Genomic DNA, 24,184 nt, shown 5'->3' on the forward strand with positions numbered 1-24,184 from the left:
TAAAAATAAACAAAAATCTAAGGGTTACATTTTTTCAAATGAACATTTTGAAACAATAGTTACTTTGAAAATAGAGATTTTAAATAACAAATCCGTCGATAATAGTGATTGTATCAAGAAATTCGGTAGTACTTATATAAGTTTCTTGAAAATAAAACATTAAGACCATTATAAATGTGACATAGCTGATAGTATTTCATTTTATGTATAAGAAAACTCCTTTATGGAGTTCTTTAAGGTTTTTTTTTTTTTTTATAGGTTTGTGGTAATTAGTACTGCAAGAAAAATGCAAAAAACACAGAAGTACCAGGGAGTAATCCCTGCATGTTATGTGCTACCGTGAAAAATATTTGAAAACAGTGACTCAAAGTAGGAAAAATCTATTTCCTTAATTTAAGTAAAACATTTTTAAAATCAGAGTAAAATAAGATAAAGGCTCTAAAAATTATTCATTATTTATAACACCCTGAATATACTCATGAAGACACCTAATGCTATAAGTCGTATAAGTAACAGAATCATTTCCTTTAAGTGTAGTGAGCTGTTTATAGGTAAGTAAGCAAATTCCAACAGAGACTTTTATATACATTTGTCAAGACTATATGTGCTTTTTATGTTCTATATAAAACATGTTTTTATATTCAACATTCAAATATTTTCAGATAGTAAACTTTTTCACAATTGAACTCCTTCTATTATTAAAGATAGCTCAGTACTTTTTGTATTTACAGAGTGAGACACAGGCTGTCTTGATAGATGACTACATTTTCGTGTAATTTCCCCCATACAGTTATTATACCTTTTAGACAAACTAAGTTTAGCTGTGCTCCAATTGACAATAAGATTGAAATCCTCTGTAAGCAAAGTTGATCTCTTGTTGTCCTCTCTTATTTTAGTGCCAGGAGTCTTCTTTAGGTTGTGGTTATTACATTTACAGCCTTTGGTCATCTGGCTTTGACTAGTGTGGTACTTTCCACTGATGCATGGACTTTCCATTGCAGTGGGACATACAATATTCTTATGAACAATAGGAGGAAGTGTTTGGGATGGTATTTTCCCAAATGATACAGTGGGTAAATCTTGAAGATACCTGGGAAAATGTTGGCTAATTTTATATTCATAGGTTAATTTTCTTGAATTTGAATTATCTAATTTGATAGAGCATAGATTATCTATTGTTATATTGTCATAGGCATCTTTTGGGCTTTGAGGTGTATTCAGTTTATCCAAATTACACTGAGGTATGCTAGGTAAAATTCCAAGTCTATTTTGCTTTAAGACTAATCCGGTACCAGGAATAAAAAGATCTGGTTCTTTCTGCTTTGATAGATGAATGATGTCTCTGTTTGAAACAGATTGATGTGCTCTTCCATTCACTGCTGAATTTTTCCAAGTTAAAGGGTTATATATAACTTGTCCATCAATAGGGCATGAATTGCACTTGCGGAATAACCAATTGTCAATACACTTCCTGTGAAACTTTAAAAAAAGATAAGCTAATCAGAACTATACCAATCTTGTTTATAATATTATTCAAGTAAATTTCCCCCAGTTCCTAACTGTATGATTAAAAATATTTAGCAAAATTGAAAAATATTATCAAGTTTTATGAAAATATTTTGAAGAAGTTAACTTCTAAATATAATTATGTAGGGACTGATTTCCATTTTCGATATTAAAATGCAAAGCCTTTTATGGACAGCATTCGTAATTTTGTTAAAAATTCTCTACTTAAAGCTATTAATTTCACCGCTAATTATTTCTAATGAAAATTATTTTTAAAGTCATAACCAACTGGGGTTGAAAATGGATCTGATAACAGTAAAATATAAAATAACAAATTTTTGGAAATAGTCATTTTAAGTAAGGATGACTCTAAAGCTTTATTACTGAAGCTTTGTTTGTTTACTGAAGCAACTTCATTTCAGAAAAAAAGTTGGTTATCAACCACTATATAGTTGCTTATCAATTATATAGTGATCAAGTAGTATTATACTGATTCTAATGAGTTCATATGAAATAATAATTATGTCAACCTAGGCATTTCTGTTTCATCTTAAGAATCATAAAAATACATAGCAAAATATTAGTATTCTATAACCTTTTTTCTTTTTACAGATAACTAAAGTAGATAAAGGAATCTAACTTAAAGTACCATTTTATCTTTCCTAGATAGTATATACAGAAATGAGTACTAATCAATATAAATACATCCTCAGGGAGAAAGCTGCCTTCTCCATAGTCTCTGTGGTAGTTCTTTCTATATGTGCTGCGCAATGTGAACACCTCTGTACAGAGTACAACTCAAAAGTAAAAGGACAGAGTTAAATTGTCACTTCATTTGTGAAAATTGACCCTACAGGGAAAGTAAAACTAAAATGATGTGACTTTTACCTTGTGAGTACATGGTAGCAATCTTGTATGTTGACCAAGATGAAATGCCTTCAAGCAAAGTAGACACTGGCAGCCTGGAGCAAGCAGCTTACTATTCTTAGTAATCAGTTGGAGAGGCAGTGATCTTACAATGTGTTTTGGTGTGTAAACTTGGCTGAATGAGAATAAGCAGAGACGAGTGTTTACATGTTATTATAGATCAGGAAGTGATCAATAGCACAGGTAAATAGCCTCTATATAAATAATGCAATCGAACCCTAGGTTTTCTTGAACTAAAGATAATAAATCTCATACATTATAAAGTTAAAAAATCTATTTTATTGATTCTGAACAATATGGATCCAACTTCATAAAGAACAAAGTTTTTGGCTGAGCGCGATGGCTCACGCCTGTAATCCCAGCACTTTGGGAGACTGAGGTGGGTGGATTACCTGAGGTCAGGAGTTTGAGACCAGCCTGGCCAACATGGCAAAACCCCATCTCTAATAAAAATACAGAAAAATTAGCCAGGCATGGTGGCGGGTGCTTGTAATCAGAGCTACTCAAGAGGCTGTGGCAGGAGTATCCCTTGGACCCAGGAGGTAGAGGCTGCAGTGAGCTGAGATCACGCCACTGTACTCCAGCCTGGACAACATAGTGAGACTTCACCTCAAAAAAAAAAGTTTTAAGTAGTCATATCAAATAAATATGCTAACCTAAAATTTTTGAGTTTGAGTTGCACTTTAATGTCAATAAAATCAGACCATATACTCAAATTATAATATTTTAGTCTGAGCCAACAATTAGGCAAGTGTTTAGAAAAATACAACTCAATTTACTCTGTCTTCTGGTAGGAAGTGAAGTGTATAGTAAGCCACATTAAATATTCCAGGCTACTATGATAAATTGGTAGATCATAAGAGATAAGGAAATTTGTTTTCGTTTGGGGTATTTTCTTACCACTTCAATATTGTTAGACTATGGTAATGTAACTCTAAAAGTACCAGCTCCATTTTTTGTACCAAAAATACTGACATAACTAAGATGATATACTATGAATTAACTGCTATTCGATGCCATTGCAACTGGTAAAACAGATACAACAAATCTTTAAGAGAAAAAAAAGTTTGGTTAAAAGGTCAGATGTATTCCTATCATTCAAAAGTCATTCAGAACAAAGTTCAAATATATTCTTCAGAAAAGTTTGTACTTCTCATTATTCTACAGATATATCCTCACCATATTACAGAAATTGCTTTTACCAGGGTCCTCTAATTTCAATTAAAATGTATATTTTTAGTACTCTTTTAAGGTTGTTACGTACTGTTTCTTATCCTGAAATACTCTATTTATTCCATTTTTTCTGCCTAAAATGTCCTTCTTCTCCTAATGTTCTCCTTCTCAGCTCCCTGTCCCCCAATATCTCCTAAGTCTAACCATTAGTTATACAACTTAGCATTCTAACAGGATGAAGTATGATACCTGTGCAGGGAAAATGGCGTTGCAAAGCCTTTGTGTAGGCTCATTTTACGCTCCACAAGAGCTCTGGTCTCCAATGTGTGTGGAGTACCCATGGGCATGGGCTATATATCAACTGAAGTTTGGATACAAACTTATGTATACGTGTGTATGTATACGTGTGTGGGGGTACAGGTGTATTACATGTATGTGTATAAACATATATATATATATATATTTAGTGAGAACAAGCACATTTTTTGTTTAGTTGATTCACTGAAATTATTTTTAGTTTCTATTTTATCCCATCCTGAAAAAGTTGTCTCTTTTCTATGTGTTTCATAATGTACACAATCTCTTAATATTATACAACATGCTACATTTTCTTTTTTCTTTCTTTTTTTTTTTGAGATGGAGTCTCACTCTGTCACCTAGGTTGGAGTACAGTGTTGCCATTTTGGCTCACTGCAACCTCCGGCTTCCAGGTTCAAGCAATTCTCCCACCTCAGCCTCCCGAGAAGCTGGGATTACAGGTATGTGCCACCACACCCTGCTAATTTTTTTTTGTATTTTTTTAGTAGAGGCATGGTTTCACCATGTTGGCCAGGCTGGTCTCGAACTCCTGACCTCAGATGATCACCTGCCTTGGTCTCCCAAAGAGCTAGGATTACAGGCGTGAGCCACGGCGTCCGGCCTAAATTTTCTGTAATTGAACAGGACTATCGCAAAAGGTCTGGAGAACTCTCCACTAATAATATTCTTAATCAATGTTCTGAAATATAACCAATCTGCTCGGCACTCTTCTTCCAACAGGGTGAAGTAGAGGGTAGAGAGAGGGGGAATGAAGCAAAAAAGACTTTCTTCCCCCAAAGGCCAATTATTTCAAATGTAAATTTCAAAAATCTTTGAATCTGTTTTTTATTTAAACATAACTGATGTCAGTTTCTTTTTTTTATTATTATTATACTTTAGGTTTCAGGGTACATGTGCACAATGTGCAGGTTTGTTACATATGTATCCATGTGCCATGTTGGTTTGCTGCACCCATTAACTCGTCATTTAGCATTAGGTATATCTCCTAATGCTGTCTCTCCCCCCTCCCCCCACCCCACAACAGTCCCTGGAGTGTGATGTTCCCCTTCCTGTGTCCATGAGTTCTCATTGTTCAATTCCCACCTATGAGTGAGAACATGCGGTGTTTGGTTTTTTGTCCTTGCGATAGTCTACTGAGAATGATGTTTTCCAGTTTCATCCATGTCCCTACAAAGGACATGAACTCATCATTTTTTATGGCTGCATAGTATTCCATGGTGTATATGTGCCACATTTTCTTAATCCAGTCTATCGTTGTTGGACATTTGGGTTGGTTCCAAGTCTTTGCTATTGTGAATAGTGCCGCAATAAACATATGTGTGCATGTGTCTTTATAGCAGCATGATTTATAGTCCTTTGGGTATATACCCAGTAATGGGATGGCTGGGTCAAATGGTATTTCTAGTTCTAGATCCCTGAGGAATCGCCACACTGACTTCCACAATGGTTGAACTAGTTTACAGTCCCACCAACAGTGTAAAAGTGTTCCTATTTCTCCACATCCTCTCCAGCACCTGTTGTTTCCTGACTTTTTAATGATCGCCATTCTAACTGGTGTGAGGTGGTATCTCATTGTGGTTTTCATTTGCATTTCTCTGATGGCCAGTGATGATGAGCATTTTTTCATGTGTTTTTTGGCTGCATAAATGTCTTCTTTTGAGAAGTGTCTGTTCATGTCCTTTGCCCACTTTTTGATGGGGTTGTTTGTTTTTTTCTTGTAAATTTGTTTGAGTTTATTGTAGATTCTAGATATTAGCCCTTTGTCAGATGAGTAGGTTGTGAAAATTTTCTCCCATTTTTTAGGTTGCCTGTTCACTCTGATGGTAATTTCTTTTGCTGTGCAGAAGCTCTTTAGTTTAATTAGATCCCATTTGTCAATTTTGGCTTTTGTTGCCATTGCTTTTGGTGTTTTAGACATGAAGTCCTTGCCCATGCCTATGTCCTGAATGGTATTGCCTAGGTTTTCTTCTAGGGTTTTTATGGTTTTAGGTCTAACATATAAGTCTTTAATCCATCTTGAATTAATTTTTGTATAAGGTGTAAGGAAGGGATCCAGTTTCAGCTTTCTACATATGGCTAGCCAGTTTTCCCAGCACCATTTCTTAAATAGGGAATCCTTTCCCCATTTCTTATTTTTGCCAGGTTTGTCAAAGATCAGATAGTTGTCGATATGCAGCATGATTTCTGAGGGCTCTGTTCTGTTCCATTGATCTATGTCTCTGTTGTGGTACCAGTACCATGCTGTTTTGGTTACTGTAGCCTTGTAGTATAGTTTGAAGTCAGGTAGCATGATGCCTCCAGCTTTGTTCTTTTGGCTTAGGATTGACTTGGCAATGCGGGCTCTTTTTTGGTTCCATATGAACTTTAAAGTAGTTTTTTCCAATTCTGTGAAGAAAGTCATTGGTAGCTTGATGGGGATGGCATTGAATCTATAAATTACCTTGGGCAGTATGGCCATTTTCACGATATTGATTCTTCCAACCCATGAGCATGGAATGCTCTTCCATTTGTTTGTATCCTCTTTGATTTCATTGAGCAGTGGTTTGTAGTTCTCCTTGAAGAGTTCCTTCACATCCCTTGTAAGTTGGATTCCTAGGTATTTTATTCTCTTTGAAGCAATTGTGAATGGGAGTTCACTCATGATTTGGCTCTCTGTTTGTCTGTGATTGGTGTACAAGAATGCTTGTGATTTTCGTACATTGATTTTGTATCCTGAGACTTTGCTGAAGTTGCTAATCAGCTTAAGGAGATTTTGGGCTGAGACAATGGGGTTTTCTAGATATACAATCATGTCATCTGCAAACAGGGACAATTTGACTTCCTCTTTTCCTAATTGAATACCCTTTATTTCCTTCTCCTGCCTATGATGTCAGTTTCAATTTTACATTTACGTCGATGATTATTTGATTACTGAGGAAACTATTGTATCCCTCATATCTAGTATAGTTTCTGGTCAAATTAGAAATAATAGATAACATTATTTGAATATTTATTGTGTGTATTAACTCATTTCACACTCACAAAATTCCTACAAGGTTGGTTTTAACAATTATTCCCATTTTAAAAATGAGGAAAATGTGACAGACAGAAGTGAAATAACTAGTCCACAAGTCACATAGACAGTGTGTGGTTGAACTATGATTGGATTCCAGCAGTCTGACTCTACAGCCCTGCTCTTCAACTGGATGGTACAATGCCACCTAGTATCTAAGTGCTTAATAATAATTAAATAATAAAGGAAGAAATAAAACTTATTCAAATTGAAAAGTTATTCAAAGATTCTGTCATATAAGAAATATATAATTTACTGGGAACCTCACCCTTGCTTTTCTTGAAAATGTGACACCTTTTCTTCTATCTCACTTTTAGTATCTATGTATTTGACAACTTCATCTGCTCTTTTTTCTAGTGATCTCCATTTTTGGTTTCTTTTCTGTAATAGGTGAAAAGTAGATGTTACTTTGCAAAGTCGTGGATATTTTCATTTTTTGGATAAAAATTAGTTGGTTGCATATCAATAATGTGAATAATACACAATATTTTAAGCATATATATTATTTTTCAATATTTTTTTCAATATTTTTCAATATTAATTTTAATATTTTAAAGTACTTACAAATTATTAGTGAGTCTCATATTGTATCGCATAGCTACTATAATGGCATTACTTTTTAAGGTAAAAAATAACAATAATTGTGCATGTTTTATTTTATCTTGTCTGGTAAGTAGAAGGTAGTATTATTATTCAGCATCAGGAGATACTTTTTAAGTGTATGGTTTAAATTATCCCAGTAAAATTCCATGTTTCATTATTGCTTAAGTAAGAAAATTTAAGTGAAAATCATAAATGTTTTGGTTTTACGTTATAAGCCAATTTGTAATTTCGAGAGCTTTTTTAAAACTAATATTCAAGTTTGATGGCTATAATTTCTGTTCCAAAAATTTATTCACAATGTCATCAGATGTTTCTTATCATGTTAGATTTTATAAATTACCAGTGTAAGAACTAGTTGCTTTGTGCATCCTTATGAAAAAGAGTTCTCCTAAAAATATGGCTTTAGGTTTGTATTAAAAACCAATCAGCTCTGTTCCACAGTGTTATGTATTCTTCTTACACTGACTTAGCTCTACAACAGGACAAATAGAAACACTGTATTAGATTCAAGATGGATACTGTACCTCACGAAATGTAAACGTGTGGGAAAGATGGCAGCAGCTATCAAAACATTCCTGGCATAAGTGATATTCTATGCATTCGGTACACCTAAAAATACAAAACATCAAAACACGCAAGGAAAAAAAAATCCAATTATTGTGATGGTTTTGGGTGAAAAATTCTGGTCAAAACTTCCTGGGAACAATCCAAACATGACAAGGTTCATCTCAAGTCACACTGTGTATTAGTTTCCTGTTGCTGCTGTAAAAATTTACTACAAACTTAGCTTAAACTGCACAAATGTATTATCTTACAGTTCCATAGGATAGAAGTCTGAGATGAGTTTCAATGTGCTAAAACCAAGGGGTTTGCAGGGCTGTGTTACTTTTAGGGGGCTCTAGGGGAGAATCTATTTCCTTGCTCTTTCCATCTTCTAGAGTAGGGGTCCCCAACCCCAGGCACTGACCTGGTCTGTGGCCTGTTTGGAACCAGGACATACAGCAGGAGGTGAAATGTGGGAGAGCAAATCTCCACCTTCTGTCAGATCAGCGGTGGCATCAGATTCTCATAGGAGTGTGAACCCTATTGTGAACTGCACACATGAGAGATCTAGGTTGTGTGCTCCTTATGAGAGTCTAACGACTGATGATCTGAGGTGGAACAGTCTCATCCTGAAACCATCCCCCAATAACTCCTGTGGAAAAATTGTCTTCCACAAAACTGGTCGCTGGTGCCAAAATGTTTGAGGACTGCTGTTCTAGAGACTGCCTACATTTATTAGCTTGTGACCCTTTTCCACCATTTTCAAAACAAACAATGTAGTATCTCTCTGCCTTTCTTCCACAGTCACATTTCCCTCTGACTTTCCTGCCTTCCTCTTCTACTTTTAAGAATCTGTATGATCACACAAGGCTTATCCAAGCAATCCAGGATAACCTCTTTATTTCAAGGTCAGTGATTAGAAACCTTAATTTCATCTGCAACCTTAATTCCTCTATGACATACAAGTTCTGGGCATAAGGGTGTGGACGTTTTAGGAAGTCCATTATTTTGTCCACCACATGCCCCTTCCATGATGCCTTCCCAGACTACCTTAGCTTTCATTTACTTCTTTCTCTACATTCTTACAGGATGTACAGTCTATTAGATATTCTGCCATTTGATTATCCAGTGCTGCTTTCCAGTTGTTTCATGAATGCCGGAGTTAGAGTTGGCAGCATACTTCTTGAAAATAAAAATTATATTATTTTTTCCCCACAGAATGGAAAAAGGTAAACACATAAAAGATCTCAATAAAAACTATTGACAAGTCAAAAAAAACCCATCTTCCATAAAAGCCCAATCTCAAGGTTATATTGTTTATAAAAATTTTGTCACAAGTAGAGGATTTTAAATTACTTGCAACATAATTTACCAAACAGAAAATATTCTGAGCAGTAGTCAAGTAAACTTATTATTCAAGTTATCAAATATTTAGATGATTATTGCCATGAGAAATTTAAGAAAATATGTCCCTCAGACATCTTAAAAGAAGCAAATGCTAATTTATTCATTATTACTCTTTGTACATACAGGGAAGATTTTAATAATTAACACCAATGGGTTGGACAAATGGTGCCATTTATTCAATGCATCAAAGTATGCTGGGCTAAAAAAAGTTAAGCATCTCTGTATTTTAACATATATCTAGTAATTTTGGAATTAACCTCTTAAAAGATGAAGTAGTTAAATTCTGAAATTCTAATGAAGAAGGAATGAAGAAACTTTCTAGTTAATCTTGTCTCCTACTCAATGTGTTCCTAAGAGGAATGGAAATAGTTTTTTAGACTGATGACTGAAGTGTCAGTACTTGAGGGAATGGAAGATGGATGGAGTCACAAACATTGAAAATGCATTCTTTAATTTGTAAAAGAGAATGGAGACAGAGATGAGTAATTGTTAGCCAGATCTGTAGAGGAGAAGTTATGAGACAAGAAAAGATTCTCAAAGGAGAGTGTAGGGTCACTATTGGGCAGGTGGCAGGATAGTGGGCCATGTGTTTGCTTAGTAGGAAGAATAATGCCCCAGGACAGAAAGAGCAGTCAGAAAGCTCTGAGTGACAGGAGTGCACTGTCATCAACAACATACCTAAAAGCGAGATTTGTACTAAAGCTGCCTGTAAACCATTCAGGGAACATTGATCGTAGGCACTGAGAATTTTACACTGTGGCCCTCATATGTCCTTGTTCCCCAACATGTCCCAGGCCCCTCTTTCACATGTGACCTTAGCCCCTCCCTGACTGGTCCTATCCACCCCTCTTGAGAAAATCTAAATTGCCCATGCGATGGCTGCTAATACCAAAGATCAAGTCCTTCCTTTTCCTGGAATCCTCTTTAACCAACATTCTTGAACCTAGCTGAATACCTCTTATTAAAAGTTTATAAAAATTCTGTACTTCCTCCCCAAGTTAGAATCCTCCCTAGGAGCCTTCTCAGGCCAGCCATTTTCCAGTAAATACTTTTGTTAATAATCAACTTTCTTTTGTGTAACACATACAGAAAACAAAACTAAATTCAAAGGAGAAAGGTATAATTTGCTGTTGGATGTGATAATGTTTTATGGTTTTATGAGAGAGTTTTAATATATATATAAATTAAATTGGGCTCATCATAATGTAATTCAAGAAGGCTGAAAAATAAACTGATACATTTCAAAAAATGTGACAAAGATTGAAATAATGTTTTCTTCTTAATGTAGTTAATTTAAAAATTTAATTAAGAAAATACAAATTCCCTAGGCATAGCAATTAATTTGTTTTTTTAATTGAAAATTATTTTTCTTATTATTATACTTTAAGTTGTAGGGTACATGTGCACAACGTGCAGGTTTGTTACATATGTATACACGTGCCATGTTGGTGTGCTGCACCCATAATTTATGTTTTATCGTGAGAATTGTGGGAAAGTTTGGGGGTTACTCACAGTGAAAATTGTTTGCTCTAATAATTACTATGTTTTTGTAGTTGTTGAAGTATAAGATACGAAAGAAAACAAAACCTGTACTCATTGCAATTTGGAGTAGGGGGAACTGGATTAAATATTCAGTCAATCTAGTCAATGTCCCTCTGGCCCAATCTTTGGAATTTTTGGCAATGACTTCAAAGGTAGTTCAAAGAAAGTTACAGAGGGTGAGAGATCCAGCAAGGCTCTGAGCTTGGAAACTTATCTAGGCTAAAGCCACCTATCCTGTGTCCAGAGCTTCTAGGATGGGGTGTTACTTCAGACCCAATCTAGACCAGAGCTCAAACCAATACCCTTGCACAGGAGAAGAAAATAAAATGATTGGAGTTCCTGACATACTGGACTGAGATAGAGGTCAGTCTGTAAGTCCTAAGTAAGTAGTCATCACACAAGTCAAACAGTATATGCAGGAAGAAGGAGGCTACAGAATGGGTGCTCTAATGCTCAAAGTTTCCTGATGTAAGGAAATAAAAAAGAACACATGCTTATAATTTACAGATAACACTTACTTATAACACTTCCCCTCAATTGGAAATTGTTTGCAGTTATTACAGGGAATTCCAAGGTGTTTGTCCAGTCTCTCTTTCTCTGCTGCAGTTACAAGTTTGCTAGAGTTTTTGAATTCCTCCAAAATCAGTTTTAATGGTGCAAACTCTTTCCTGCACAGAGGACATTTCAACATGGAAGTGTTTGATGTACTCTGATAATTAGCTAAGATCTTCATGCATTTTATATGAATACTATTGCCACAGCCAAACCTATGAGAGATAAAATTCAAGTTTACCATTTGTATAGAGCAGTTTTATATATCCATTGTATATATATATTACATATATATTTATATAAGTAAAATTTCCTGTGCTACCATCTTTATTCCACAAAAAAATAGATTCTGAACTGATTTTCAGCTATAGCTTGATTACATACACACACACACACACACACACACTCACTCATTCTAGTAATCTATCATATTTAATATATCAGAATTCCAAACTTAAATTTTCCTTCATTCCAATGAAATGGTGAAAGATTTTGCATCATTAAAATATTTTCATTTGTAAAGTGAGAATGAATATAGGCTTAACACAAAGGAAAATAATAATAATAATAATTTTAATAAAATGCTTCACTGAGAGCAGGGGTGCCACCATACTTTTCCAGAAGTCACACAATGCATGGTAGTACCAAAGAAATATCTGCTGAGAGAAATACTATTTTGGAAAGTAGTTAATAATTTTACAATATGCAATAGAAGCAGACACATGAACAACTACAGTGTGGACAAAAGTTTTGTTAAATTATCAGAAGAAAAAAGAATGATCAGGAGAAAAAAATTGCAATGGAAAATGGCTGTCCAAATTTTTCAAGTCCAACTTTATAGTGCTGTGAAGAAAAGTATGAACATTGTCTAATGTTCATACTCAATAATAATGTTCATGCTCAATAAAGATTTGTGCATATGTGAAAATTGAATTATTTAGGTTCAAAGATAGAATTTTGAAAAACTGAAAATGATTTTTGTAATTTCAAAGTAAAATAATCTTTACTTTCAGAAAAGTCTTTATAACTATAGTAAACCATAGCATTTATTCATGTATATAAAATAAAAACACAGAAATTACTCTACTCTTGTTACTTAAGGTGAGAGGAGGAATAATTGTGGAATTATGTTTCAGTTTTTACCCTTGTAGGGTAGCTCAGAAAGATTTAGAGTAAGAGCATATATTTAGTTCACAACGTATATACACACACACATATATATGTTGTTTCCTAACATATATGTTATATGTAATATATGTATTTCTATTACATATATTTATATATAATATTATAGATATTATATTTCTATTGTAATATATTTATATTATATATATGTGTGTGTGTGTGTGTGTGTTAGGAAACAAAAGAATGTTAATTAAGTATAAATTAGCGTTAGGTAAAGTTGTCTATTTTTTCCCTATCATGTCTCCTAAGGTAATAAATCACAAATAAGTTTTAGAATTTTTAATTAGTTTTAAGAATCCAAAGAAAAAATACATCACCTGCAAAAGGTGACAGGAAGCTTTTTCTCTAAAAGTAGCTCTTGACAAATAGAGCAGATATCCTCTGAATCAATTTCCTTCTGTTTAATGTACCCATCTTCTTCAACATGTTCATTTTCGTCATTTGTTCCTGGTTGGGGAGTTTGAACTCGATGTATCCCTCGAAGCAAGTCACTTATCTCTCTTTCTCCAAGACCCAATTGTAAAGCAGCTAGTGAAAAATCCCAAAGTATTAAAATTCAGTCACAAAATTGGAGCTACAGAGAGGTAACAACTTATGCTGAAAGTTAGAATTTTCTTTCAAATATCAGAGAGACAGTTTTGATTGAATTATCACACTGACATTGACCACTTCTTTACATTTTTTTCAGAGCCCAAATGTCAGAAGAGTCATTTAAAAAAATGTAAAAATTTCTTTTTCTTGTAACTAAAAAAGAGTCAATGAAAACAGTGCACTTGAATATGACAGTGTTCATCCTTGGATTGGTGTTACCATCATGTCTTATACTGTCATCTGTTCACTTGTCCATAAACAAATATTTTGTCAACATATAAGAATATTAAAATAAATGGGACATGAATACATGAGGAGGAAACTGATATCTGAGTAGCTACTGTAATTATTTGTTAGATGAATAAGTGAATTAAATAATAATGGAAGAGCAAGACTTAATTAATTGTGCCTATTTTCTGTTTCGTGTATCTACAAAAGAGTGTCTCAGCCTTATCCTCAACAGATTTGGTCAGTGTTTCTCAGGGCAATCTATTAGTTACTATATTGCCTGCACCACTGGCATGTGCATTTTTTGAATTCTGAATTTTCTCCATCCTGCAATCCTTAAGGGAATGATGTTCTAAGTGCCTATAGTTTTGATCAGAGAATCCTAGATTCTTCATTCCTTGGCCCATCCCTTTGCTGCTTCCCCCTTCTGTCTCCTACTCCTGAACATGTCATAATTTAAATGCTAGTTGTTATCAGTCCCCTGCCTTCTATTCATTTTATGTATCTTTCTAATATACATGAATTAAAAATTATTTCTAAGATAATGAAACGCTCTGTTTTTCTGAAAAGACCCCCCAAATAAACACTAAAAACACTGAAAACATCACAGTTACATTTCAATACAGAAATCGCGGTTCCCTGTCTGAGGTGGTATGGCAAGTGGACTGTGGGAGGGCATCATACATTAATTAACCATTACTTTGGGGAAGAAGGGCTATTTGTCACAGAGACACAGCAACATCTGCTCTCTAAAAAGGGAGAGAAAAATAAAGAACAAAATATTGTGCTTTGGGGAATAAAGATGCACTGGGGCAGCAGAAATACTGAAGAATAAAATTTCATAAAAGAAGCTGGCCACAAACTGTTCTGTGTGGTAAAATGTGAATTTGAAAATAAAAGGAAGAAACAAAACTCTTCTAAAGTGAATCTGGAAAAATTAACGTGTAAGACTATGCAGGAATATTTTGAAAGAGAAGAGCAAGACAGCTAACCTGCACTGATATCACAATGTGTTGTATAAGTAGTAAATGTAATAATATATGAGATGCTCCAAATAATAAACATTGTTAAACAAAGAGGAAAAGAAGGATTATCCAATAACTGTTACTGAGATAACTGGGTGGCAATATGGAGAAAATTAACTCAAATGAAATACCAACCTCCAACTTATACCAAAACAACTACACACTGATGCTATTATATAATAAAGAACAAAAATAATAGAATGAGCAGAAAAAACTCCAAAGGACTATTGATACTATGGAAGAAAGGCAATTTTTAAAGGGTTGAAACAGTAAACATGAATAGAACAGATGAGCTGATTTAATAACACAAAAACTCCTATGTATAACAAAATTTAATAAAGCCATAGAGAAATATTTATAGCAGATTAGAAAAACACTTGAAAAAAGTAATGCTTATAATAATTAAGAAATGTTTGCAGTTTTATTCTAATAAATAGCCAAAATACGATTCACTTAAAACACAAATAGTAAACAAGGCAGTGGAAGATGTTCAATTTTATTTGCATCAAAGGCAAATGAGTTAAAACAAGAATAAAGCACAGACACTAAAACTGACTGAATAAACACTAATAAATGTTACGATTTGTTTGCCTTATGTTATTTCTTTTGTATCTAAAAAAGTTATTTGAAGGCATTTTACATCTTCCATAAAGGAATGTTAAATAAATAAAATAAACATATCAGAGAATAGAAACTATTTTCTTATTTAACTTACCAGGCATGGATAGATTACTTTGAACCTTGTATCTGGTATTTTTCCTGCTTTGTGTGGCTTTCTTTCCAAAATTATAGAAATATTACTAACATGGCAAAATATTTCTATGTGTCTTTATTTTCATATTTCTTAAATATGCTGTTAATATCTTTCTTTGTATGCTTAAGTACTATAGTTAAAATGTGCCAAAAACATGAATCCAAAAAACAAATAAAACTGAAAGAAATTGACATATTGCTGAAATCACTGTAAATCAGCAAAAGTATTCTGAAAACATATTTGGCAATACATATGGGGGGAGACATAAAAATATTAACACTTCTACTCCAAAACACAATAAGACTTTAGGCTAAGGAAATATTTGAAAAGAACAAAAAGCTTCACGTACAAAGAATATAACAAGTAGTTAGAAATAAGTGCCTAATAGTGGAAGAATGTTAAATTGCTTATAATATACCATATTTAGTGAAATATTAGCTAGCCTTTGATGACTTTCATTACAGAGATTATATAGCACGAAAATATAAGGTAACAGTGTGATAAAAGCAGAACACAGAATTCTGACAGGCTAATAGGCTGTTTTATGATATATATAAAATCATAAAAGGAAAATAGAAAAAAAGTTTACATCTTTCTGGTGAGAATTTAGAAAAATTTCCTTTAATGAGGTTTTAATTTTATTCATAATTATTTAATTCCAAAAAGAAGATAGTATTCACTAGTTATTGTATTTAAAAGGAACTATCAGGTGGTAAATCTAGCTTTTGTTGGGAAAATGTTTGTGAAAAAAAGAATGTTCAGTGTTCAAAAATTAACATTTTTCATAATAAAATTCCCATATAATCATTTTTGTCAGTCTTTGAAAAGAGAGTCTCAGGTTTCTTATACGCAACACTGGGATGTAGATAATTGCTTCCAGATTCCTTTTAGAAAAGAATCTCTGAATGATGTTCAAAACATTCCTCTTCCATTACAAGTAACATTCCCTCCACACTTATTTAAATACTATACGTAATCCTAATGAGTAATTATTTATAGTTTTCTTTATTTTTCATGTATGTTTATTCTAGCTTTAAATGATAAATTCTAAGATCACTGACTTTCTTTGAATATTATTACAGTCTCTAGTATTATATTGTACACATGGGATTTTCTCAATGTTTACTAATTAAAATTTCTTTTAAATACAAAAGACATAAAAAATCTTTATTTCAGAAGGAAGTATAAACTCTCAAATTATATAGGATTAATTTTAAACGTTAAAAAATTCCCTGCTGTAGACCGAATAGTTGCTGTCTTCAATAAGTGCAAAGAATAATAATACAATGTAATATATTAAATTGATCAGTACAAAATTGCTGTGTCTGCAGATAAAAGACATTCATATACTAGCAATACATACAATTCAATTTATAAAAAGCACCTAGCAGAGCTCCTGGCTAATATGTGATACAATAAATATTTGTTGAATTTAATTGGGTAGAACTGCACTGTTGAATATGGTAGCCATTAGCCACAGGTAGCTATTGTGTACTTGAAATTTGACAAGTGTGACTGACAAAACAAATTTTAAATTTTGTTAAATTAAAAATTTAGTTTTTAACTTAAAGCTGATAATCTATAGTTACAGAAAAATGTATAAGTATGTAACAATTTGGATATGTGAATCTATTTTTCAACTAAAAAGTTTGAGGAAGTCTATATACAGATCAAATATTTCCATTGAAAATATAGTGTCAGAATTGAGATCTACTGTAAGTATAACAAACATGCTAGATTTTGAAGACTTAGTATAAAAAAAGTAAAATAGTTCATAACTTTTATATTGATTACATGTTGACACAATAATATTTTGATGTACCGAGTTAAGTTAAAATACATATTAAAGTTACTTCCCTGTTTCTTTTTACTTCTTATAATATGGCTACTAGAAAATTACATATGTATGTTGTATTTCTATTGGACAGCCTCAGTACTGAAGCTTGTGAAAATGATATGGAAGAATAGTGTAGAGAATAAGACTTTGGAGAGAGGGTCAACATTTAACTTCAGTGAATACAATGGAGAGGTAAAAAATAAAACAATATGTATAAAACCATACAACCTAGTCATCATGCATGAAGGGACTGAGAGAGAGGCTTAAGAAGAGGCTGACATTTTAGAAAGAATCTGCCTACCTAGAGGGTGAAAGACAAAGTGCAAAGTTCAGGCACTGGAAACAAGGAGGCTACACAGAATGGTACTACGGGCTGAGGAAAGTGGAACAAAGGTAAGAATGAGTATGGAGAAATAGAAGCACTTGAGAAATATGTAGGATGTAAAACAAGCAGGATTTGTGGTATGGGTAGATACATGGCAGAAGAGGACGAGAAAGAAAAAAATCAGAGAGAATATCAAGGTTTATAGCTTTGAAGAGAAAATAAAAAGGAAAGCCAGTATGTGAGGTAGGGAATCTAAGAGGGGAGCACAGATGGAGAAATCAGTATTTAAGATGCCCATGGGACCTCCAAATTGAGCTGCCCAGAAAGCAACTGGAAATATTGGTCTGCTGGTAAGACTGGGAATCACTGATACAGAGTTAACAGTTGGAGACATGGAAAATGGGAGACATTTCTAAAAAAATATGTAGAGTGAAAAAAGAGAAAATCCCTGTGAAACACTAATGGTAATTTATTATCTGGTATAATTTTTAAAATATGTCTACTGTGATTGTAATTCTATGATAGCTAGGGGGAAATAAACTTGCCTAAATAAAACCAATTCTTTTTGAGTAGAAAAAGTTTAAAACTAATTATCACTTTAATTATTCATGAATATCAGAAACATTTATTAGTACTTTTAGAAATGCAGTTGTTAGATGGGTCTAGTATAGGTCAAACAATCCCTTAACTGCAGTTAACCCTTTCACAATGACAGTATCTTTATTATAAGATGTACAAATTTAAGTGACCTGTATTGCAATTATTTTTCTTTCTCTCTTATTTTTGAGAACTCTGGAATTTAAACTTATATAAATATATAACTGACTCTAAACTCAATGTAAGTACTCACTTAAAAACTACATTTTACTCTGCTTTTGTTTAGCAAAAAAATTTCACTCAGCAAACATTTTTGAATAAAATAATGTGCCATGCCAACAGTCTATTTCTGGGATCTAAAAAAATCACATTTGCTATTTTTCTCACAATTAAAATAATTTTAGACACAGAAACCACTGTAAACTTTTCTTAGAATACGTAAATGTTTTTCTACTTAATAACTGGCCATTGTTTCATACCCGTTTTTAGTAAGTACCTATGAGTTTGAAAATGACATATAAAGTTACATTTTTTTAAAGATGAAAAATGTTCCAAGTGTCTTAACAAGCTGAGCTACTGATAGTTACCAGATTCCCTAGAAAAGTAACCATCTAAATTTAGAAAATGTTAAATAAAAAATTCTTGTATTTGTTAACTTCAAATTAGTAAAATAAAAAAACAAAACAAAAACCCCAAACCCCAAAACTTACATTCATGGTTCCTTGGAAGCTTGAATTTTTTCAACAAGACCCTAACATTCACAAGTAGAAAAAAAATCAAGACATTTATTTTTGACATAAACTCAAAAGACATTTAAAAATATTTAGAATAGAAATTGAACTGTAAGATTTATATTATGGAAAGTGTTATGAATAAACTTAAAAATCATCAATTTTCTGTTATAATAGTTGTTAAACTTATGTTTTAAAATAAACATGTGAAAAAAGTATGATTAATGAAAACAAATGACATTTGGTGTCAAGAGATTTATCAGAGAGAGTCCATGCATTTCTTATGACATACAGTTATTCAAAGGGAAAGGATAATGAGGGGATTTAGGTATTTATGGTACTGCCTTTAAACTTCTCTGGAAACAGAGTAATTTTCTGGATAGTGTACCAAATGGCTGTTTTCCTACATATACCTCTTTAACGCATGATAGAAAAAATTTTTTTTAATTTTACCAATTAAAATGGAATGTGACTTTTTTTAAAAAGTGGGAAATACCTATTAAATTATTATTCAAAGATATTAAATATACTTTAGTATATGAAACACTTTGGTTATATTTCCATTTACTTAATGGTTACAATATTGTACAACATGAGTTATATAATAATCAAAAGAGAATACCCTTCCCCTGACATAAAATGAAAATGGAAAAGAAACTATTTTAAATATAATCATAATACCAAACTGTAAGTTGTGAAAGGACCATATTTTATCTTTATGTCAACTAGAGTAAATAACTTGTGTTACTAGATGCTCAATAAAAAGTGATCAAAATAAAAGAGCACAAAACTTAGTAAAAACATTAGAAATAATTATATAACATTTTTTACTTGTAAAGAAAAGCACTAGAAATGTGAAAGTCATAATCTTTTCTTAATTTCTTATTTTTTCATGTTAATTATCAAATAAATTAAAATAATATTAATAATTTGTTAGTATAAGTAGGCAAAACAAAATGAGTTGATTTGTATTTAAAGTTGAGGAATTTTTTTTTCATTTCTAGAGGTTAATTACCCTACAAATAGATTCTGACACTAGAGGAAAAATTTCAGATTTAATAGACATAATCTTCATTAGAGTTCTACTTCTATCTTGAAAGATTTATAGTTAAAGTCAACAAAATTATACACTAGGGAAATGACGTCCTATTCAATAAATGATGCTGGGAAAATTGGATAGCCATATGCAGAAGAATAAAAGTGGACTCATAACTTTCACCATATACAAAAATTAACTCAAGATGGATTAAAGACCTAAATGTGAGATCTTAAACTACCAAAACTCTTGAAGAAAAACTAGGAAACTCTTCTGGACATTGGCCTGGGCAAAGAATTTATGATCAAGTCTCCATAAGAAAATGCAACAAAAAGAAAAATAGTTTAATAGACTTAATTAAACTATAAAGCTTCTGCACAGCAAATGAAACAATCAACAGAGTAAACAGACAACCTAAAGAATGGTAAGAAATATTTGCAAACTACGTATTTGACAAAGAGCTAACATCCTGAATCTGTAAGGAACTGAAACAACTCAACAAGAAAAAACCTAATAACCTCATTAAAAAGTGGGCAAAGGACATGAACAGACATTTTTCAAAAGAAGATATACAAGTGGCCAACAAACATATAATAAAATGCTCAACATCACTAATCATCAGAGAAGTGGAAATTATAACCACAATGAGATATCATCTTATACATGTCATAATGACTATTATTAAAAAGTCAAAAAACAACAAATGTCGATAAGGACCTGGAGAAAGGGGAATGCTTATATACTGTTGCTAGGAATGTAAATTAGTTCAACCTTTACAAAAAACAGTATGGTGATTTCTCAAAAAACTAAAAATAGAACTACCATGACCCAGCAATCCTATTCCTGGGTATACGGCTACAGGGCAAGAAATCATTATATCAAAAGATACCTGTACTCGTATGTTTATCACAGCATCATTCTCAACAGCAAAGATATGGAATCAACCTAAGTAACCATAATGGTGGGCATATAAATATACCACATTAATAAAATGTGTGTGTATAAACATATATATATACAATGTAATAGAACTCGGCCATAAAAATTAATGAACTCATGTCTTTTGTAGCAGCATGGATGGAACTGGAGGCCATTATCCTAAGTTAAATAATTCAGAAATAGAAAGTCAAATACTGCATGTTCTCAGTTGTAAGTGAAAGCTAAACAATGGGTCACATGGACATATAGAGTGAAATAAGACATCAGAGACTACAAAAACTGGGAGGGTGGGAAGGGAGTAAAGGCTGAAAAATCATTTATTGGGTACAACGTTCACTATTGGGGTGATTAGTACACTAAAAGTCCAGACTTCACCACTATGCAATATATGCATGTAAGAAACCTGAACTTTTTATAAAAAATAAATAACCTGAACTATTTATAAAAATACATGAAAACTTAAAAAGTGATTCATAGTCAAATGTTAACTGAAAAGGAAAATACTTTGAAACTTGACTGCCATAGGCCAATACGGAAAAGGCGAACACTTTCAACCTACATATACATGTAGAAAATGGAACATTTGATATTCAAGAAAACGTGATTTTGGAAACACAATTTGTGGAAGCACAGCAATATCTCAAATGAACCACATAATTATCAGTGATGGAATCAGGATTTTTCCCCCGTTTTATAGTTAGATTTCACATTTGTACATGAGAATCTAAAATTGATTTTTTCTATTTAAAAGCATTAACATTATAAAATGGTTCTCAATTTAAATGTTATTCAATTTTCAGAATAAAATGAAATACTGAAAAATTTATTGGTAAGCTATGACCATTTTAACTTTATATTCCCCAAACACCAAATTTCTTTAATTTTTTTGTTATTGAAACCATGAAAAAGGCAAAATATTTAACACACCAAGATGTTCCTTCATGGAGGATCTTCATTGAAAAGTCACTTACCAGCAGATATGCTTACAAAGTTCCCCTCCTTTCAGAAATGTGGAACAGTTACAAACATGAGGATTTCCTAGAAAAACCTTTAAAAGAAAAATGCATACTTAAAAAGACCAGAAAAATTTGAGAGTTAGAGCAAAACTGAGTTAATAAAAGAGATTTGAAGAGGTAGTTTATGTGATTCAAAAAGGTTGAATAGATTCTACTGGAGAATCTTAACTCTTGATACTAATCTCTAGGCTGATTTTTCATTTCATTATTTATCTTTGTTAGCAAATTAACAAATTAGGATGGTTTCAAAGTGACCTGCCCTTAGGCAGGTGAAAATAAATCTAATTCCCAAAGTCAAGAAAAAAAGCAAAAATCAACCCATAAATTCCTCACCATAAGGAAATTCTACTTTGGGGTGGAGCTAAGCACCTTTTGTAAGGTAGCTCATTTTGGATTTTTGTTTGGTGCATTTGAGTCGGTGAATTTATTTAATTGTATTCAAGAGGACAAAATTTATTCATCAAGACTAGTTTGGCTAAAACAATTAAATACAGTAAGTACTGAAGCAACAAAGTAAAAAAAGATGCTTTAAATAAGCACAGACTAGTAAATTGCATTTAGCTCTTAAACTTCATGGCACTAACGTAAAATTTTGTAAGTCAACTCCTAGGAGGTAGTGCAGTGGCTAATTTTTGAGTGGTTAAGGATGGGATATGCAATTATGAAATATCTGTGGTCTTTCAGTAAACTTGAATTTTTATTCATTAATATCTTTCCAAGGTATTGCCATTTAAACTATCCTTTAATAGGGCCTTCATATAGTTTCAGAGTGAGCAAAGAGTAAAGGGAAACCTATTTATTTATTTAGAAAATATTTACAGTATGCTAGCAGATTGTAGAATTTTCATTTCGTTTGATTTACAGGACTAAGGAACACTAACAACAGACCCAAGAACACATGTAATGCAAACCAGATATTCATATAAAGCCTCTGACATTTTCAAGCCTAAAGATCAAGAGCCATCATCTTTTACAAGAGTTGCAGTTTGAAGTCTTAACCTCCAAAACAGAAACTTCTAATAAATACTATTTCCTTCTGTAATTTCACGTTTTTTAGAGTCTGGAACACTCGTGGGAAGGCGCTTTCGGGGGTGAGGCAGCATATATCCGCAGAGATTGTGATGGTGGCTACGCACATTGGGTATGCCAGTGGGGGAACATGGTGGGCGGGGATGGTGGCGAACTGGGGCGGTAAAGGCGGTAGTTACTCGGAAATCCATGTATTCCGGCTCCTCCTCCCTCAGCAGGAAGCCAGTGGGGCCCATCTCTCGTAGGAGGTAGATACTGCTACTCAGCGCCTGGTCTTGGTGCCAGCTGAGCCTCTCGCTCAAGTGTTTTCGCCTTTCAGAGGCCTTATAGCCTCGGCGAAGCATGCTGGGTGCGGGCGGAGGCGATCGCTCTGCTCGGCTCACTGAGGCGCCAGCCGGTCTCCAAGACAACGGCGTGCAGGCTTGTTGCCCTGGTGACGGTGGTTGGGCTCGGGGTGTCCCGGTGTGCCCTGCGCCGAAGAAGAGCGGGCGACAAAGGTGCGGGATGGCGTGGATTCCGCAACTCGCCCCAGCCTCCACTGCATTTTGAAGCGACGCCCTTGACTGGGGAGTGTTTTTAATAATCATCTGGCCGACTTGGAAGCTGGCGGCCGAAGGCATAGTTGTCAATTTTCTTGCGTTCCTTCTGCTTCCTCGGGGCAGAGATGGTGAAATCTACTTGTTAGGACAGTGGCAAACCCGACTGCAGTCTGGGCTGTGGATGCTGAAATTATCCTGTGATGATTCATCATCTTTAACAGAAAGCCGAGGTTACAGAGCCCAGAGTGATTTTTGACGTTCCACAATATTCCACAAACGTTTTCTGATTGCTCACTATATGCATAGATTGACTAACTCTCTGGGGGAAAGATGTAGAAAACAGGAGTTCTAAACCCTAGGAAGTGCATCACCCGTAGTGGCGCCGGCTGTAGTCCCAGCTACTTGGGAGGAAACCAGATCCTTAAGTCATTTCTCTCTGCCTCTCTCTCTCGCTCTCTCTCGCTCTCTCTCTCTCTCTCTCTCTCTGTGTGTGTGTGTGTTGTGTGTGTGTTGGAGGGGAAATGGTCTTCCAAGTGAGGGAATATTTTTTAATTGCGTGTTTGGGTAGGGGTGGGTGTTGGGGATGGTACAGCCAGAATGGTGGATGGTGTTACATCCTGAATGGTAGCACAGAATCCATTGAATATGGGTACATGAAACTTACAAATCTGTATACTAAGGAATAAGAGTTTCAAGGTATGAAATATTTGTATCTCTAATAATTTACAT

General features: G+C 33.6%; 1 protein-coding gene across 1 annotated transcript; it reads right to left on the minus strand.

Annotated features, from left to right (window-relative positions):
• Window positions 1–526: 526 nt before the first annotated feature.
• On the minus strand, window positions 527–23,294 carry ZSWIM2 (zinc finger SWIM-type containing 2). Its single transcript, XM_003253829.4, has 9 exons — window positions 23,096–23,294; window positions 21,843–21,919; window positions 18,876–18,916; window positions 13,126–13,336; window positions 11,590–11,838; window positions 8,104–8,188; window positions 7,245–7,357; window positions 2,395–2,548; window positions 527–1,479 (listed from the first exon to the last, which is right to left on the minus strand). The coding sequence occupies exons 1-9, from the start codon at window positions 23,258–23,260 to the stop codon at window positions 676–678; spliced, it is 1,899 nt and encodes a 632-aa protein (XP_003253877.1). The 5' UTR covers window positions 23,261–23,294; the 3' UTR covers window positions 527–675.
• Between the last annotated feature and the right edge of the window lie 890 nt (window positions 23,295–24,184).

Source organism: Nomascus leucogenys, chromosome 22a (genome assembly GCF_006542625.1).
Source record: "Nomascus leucogenys isolate Asia chromosome 22a, Asia_NLE_v1, whole genome shotgun sequence".
NCBI lineage: Eukaryota > Metazoa > Chordata > Mammalia > Primates > Hylobatidae > Nomascus > Nomascus leucogenys.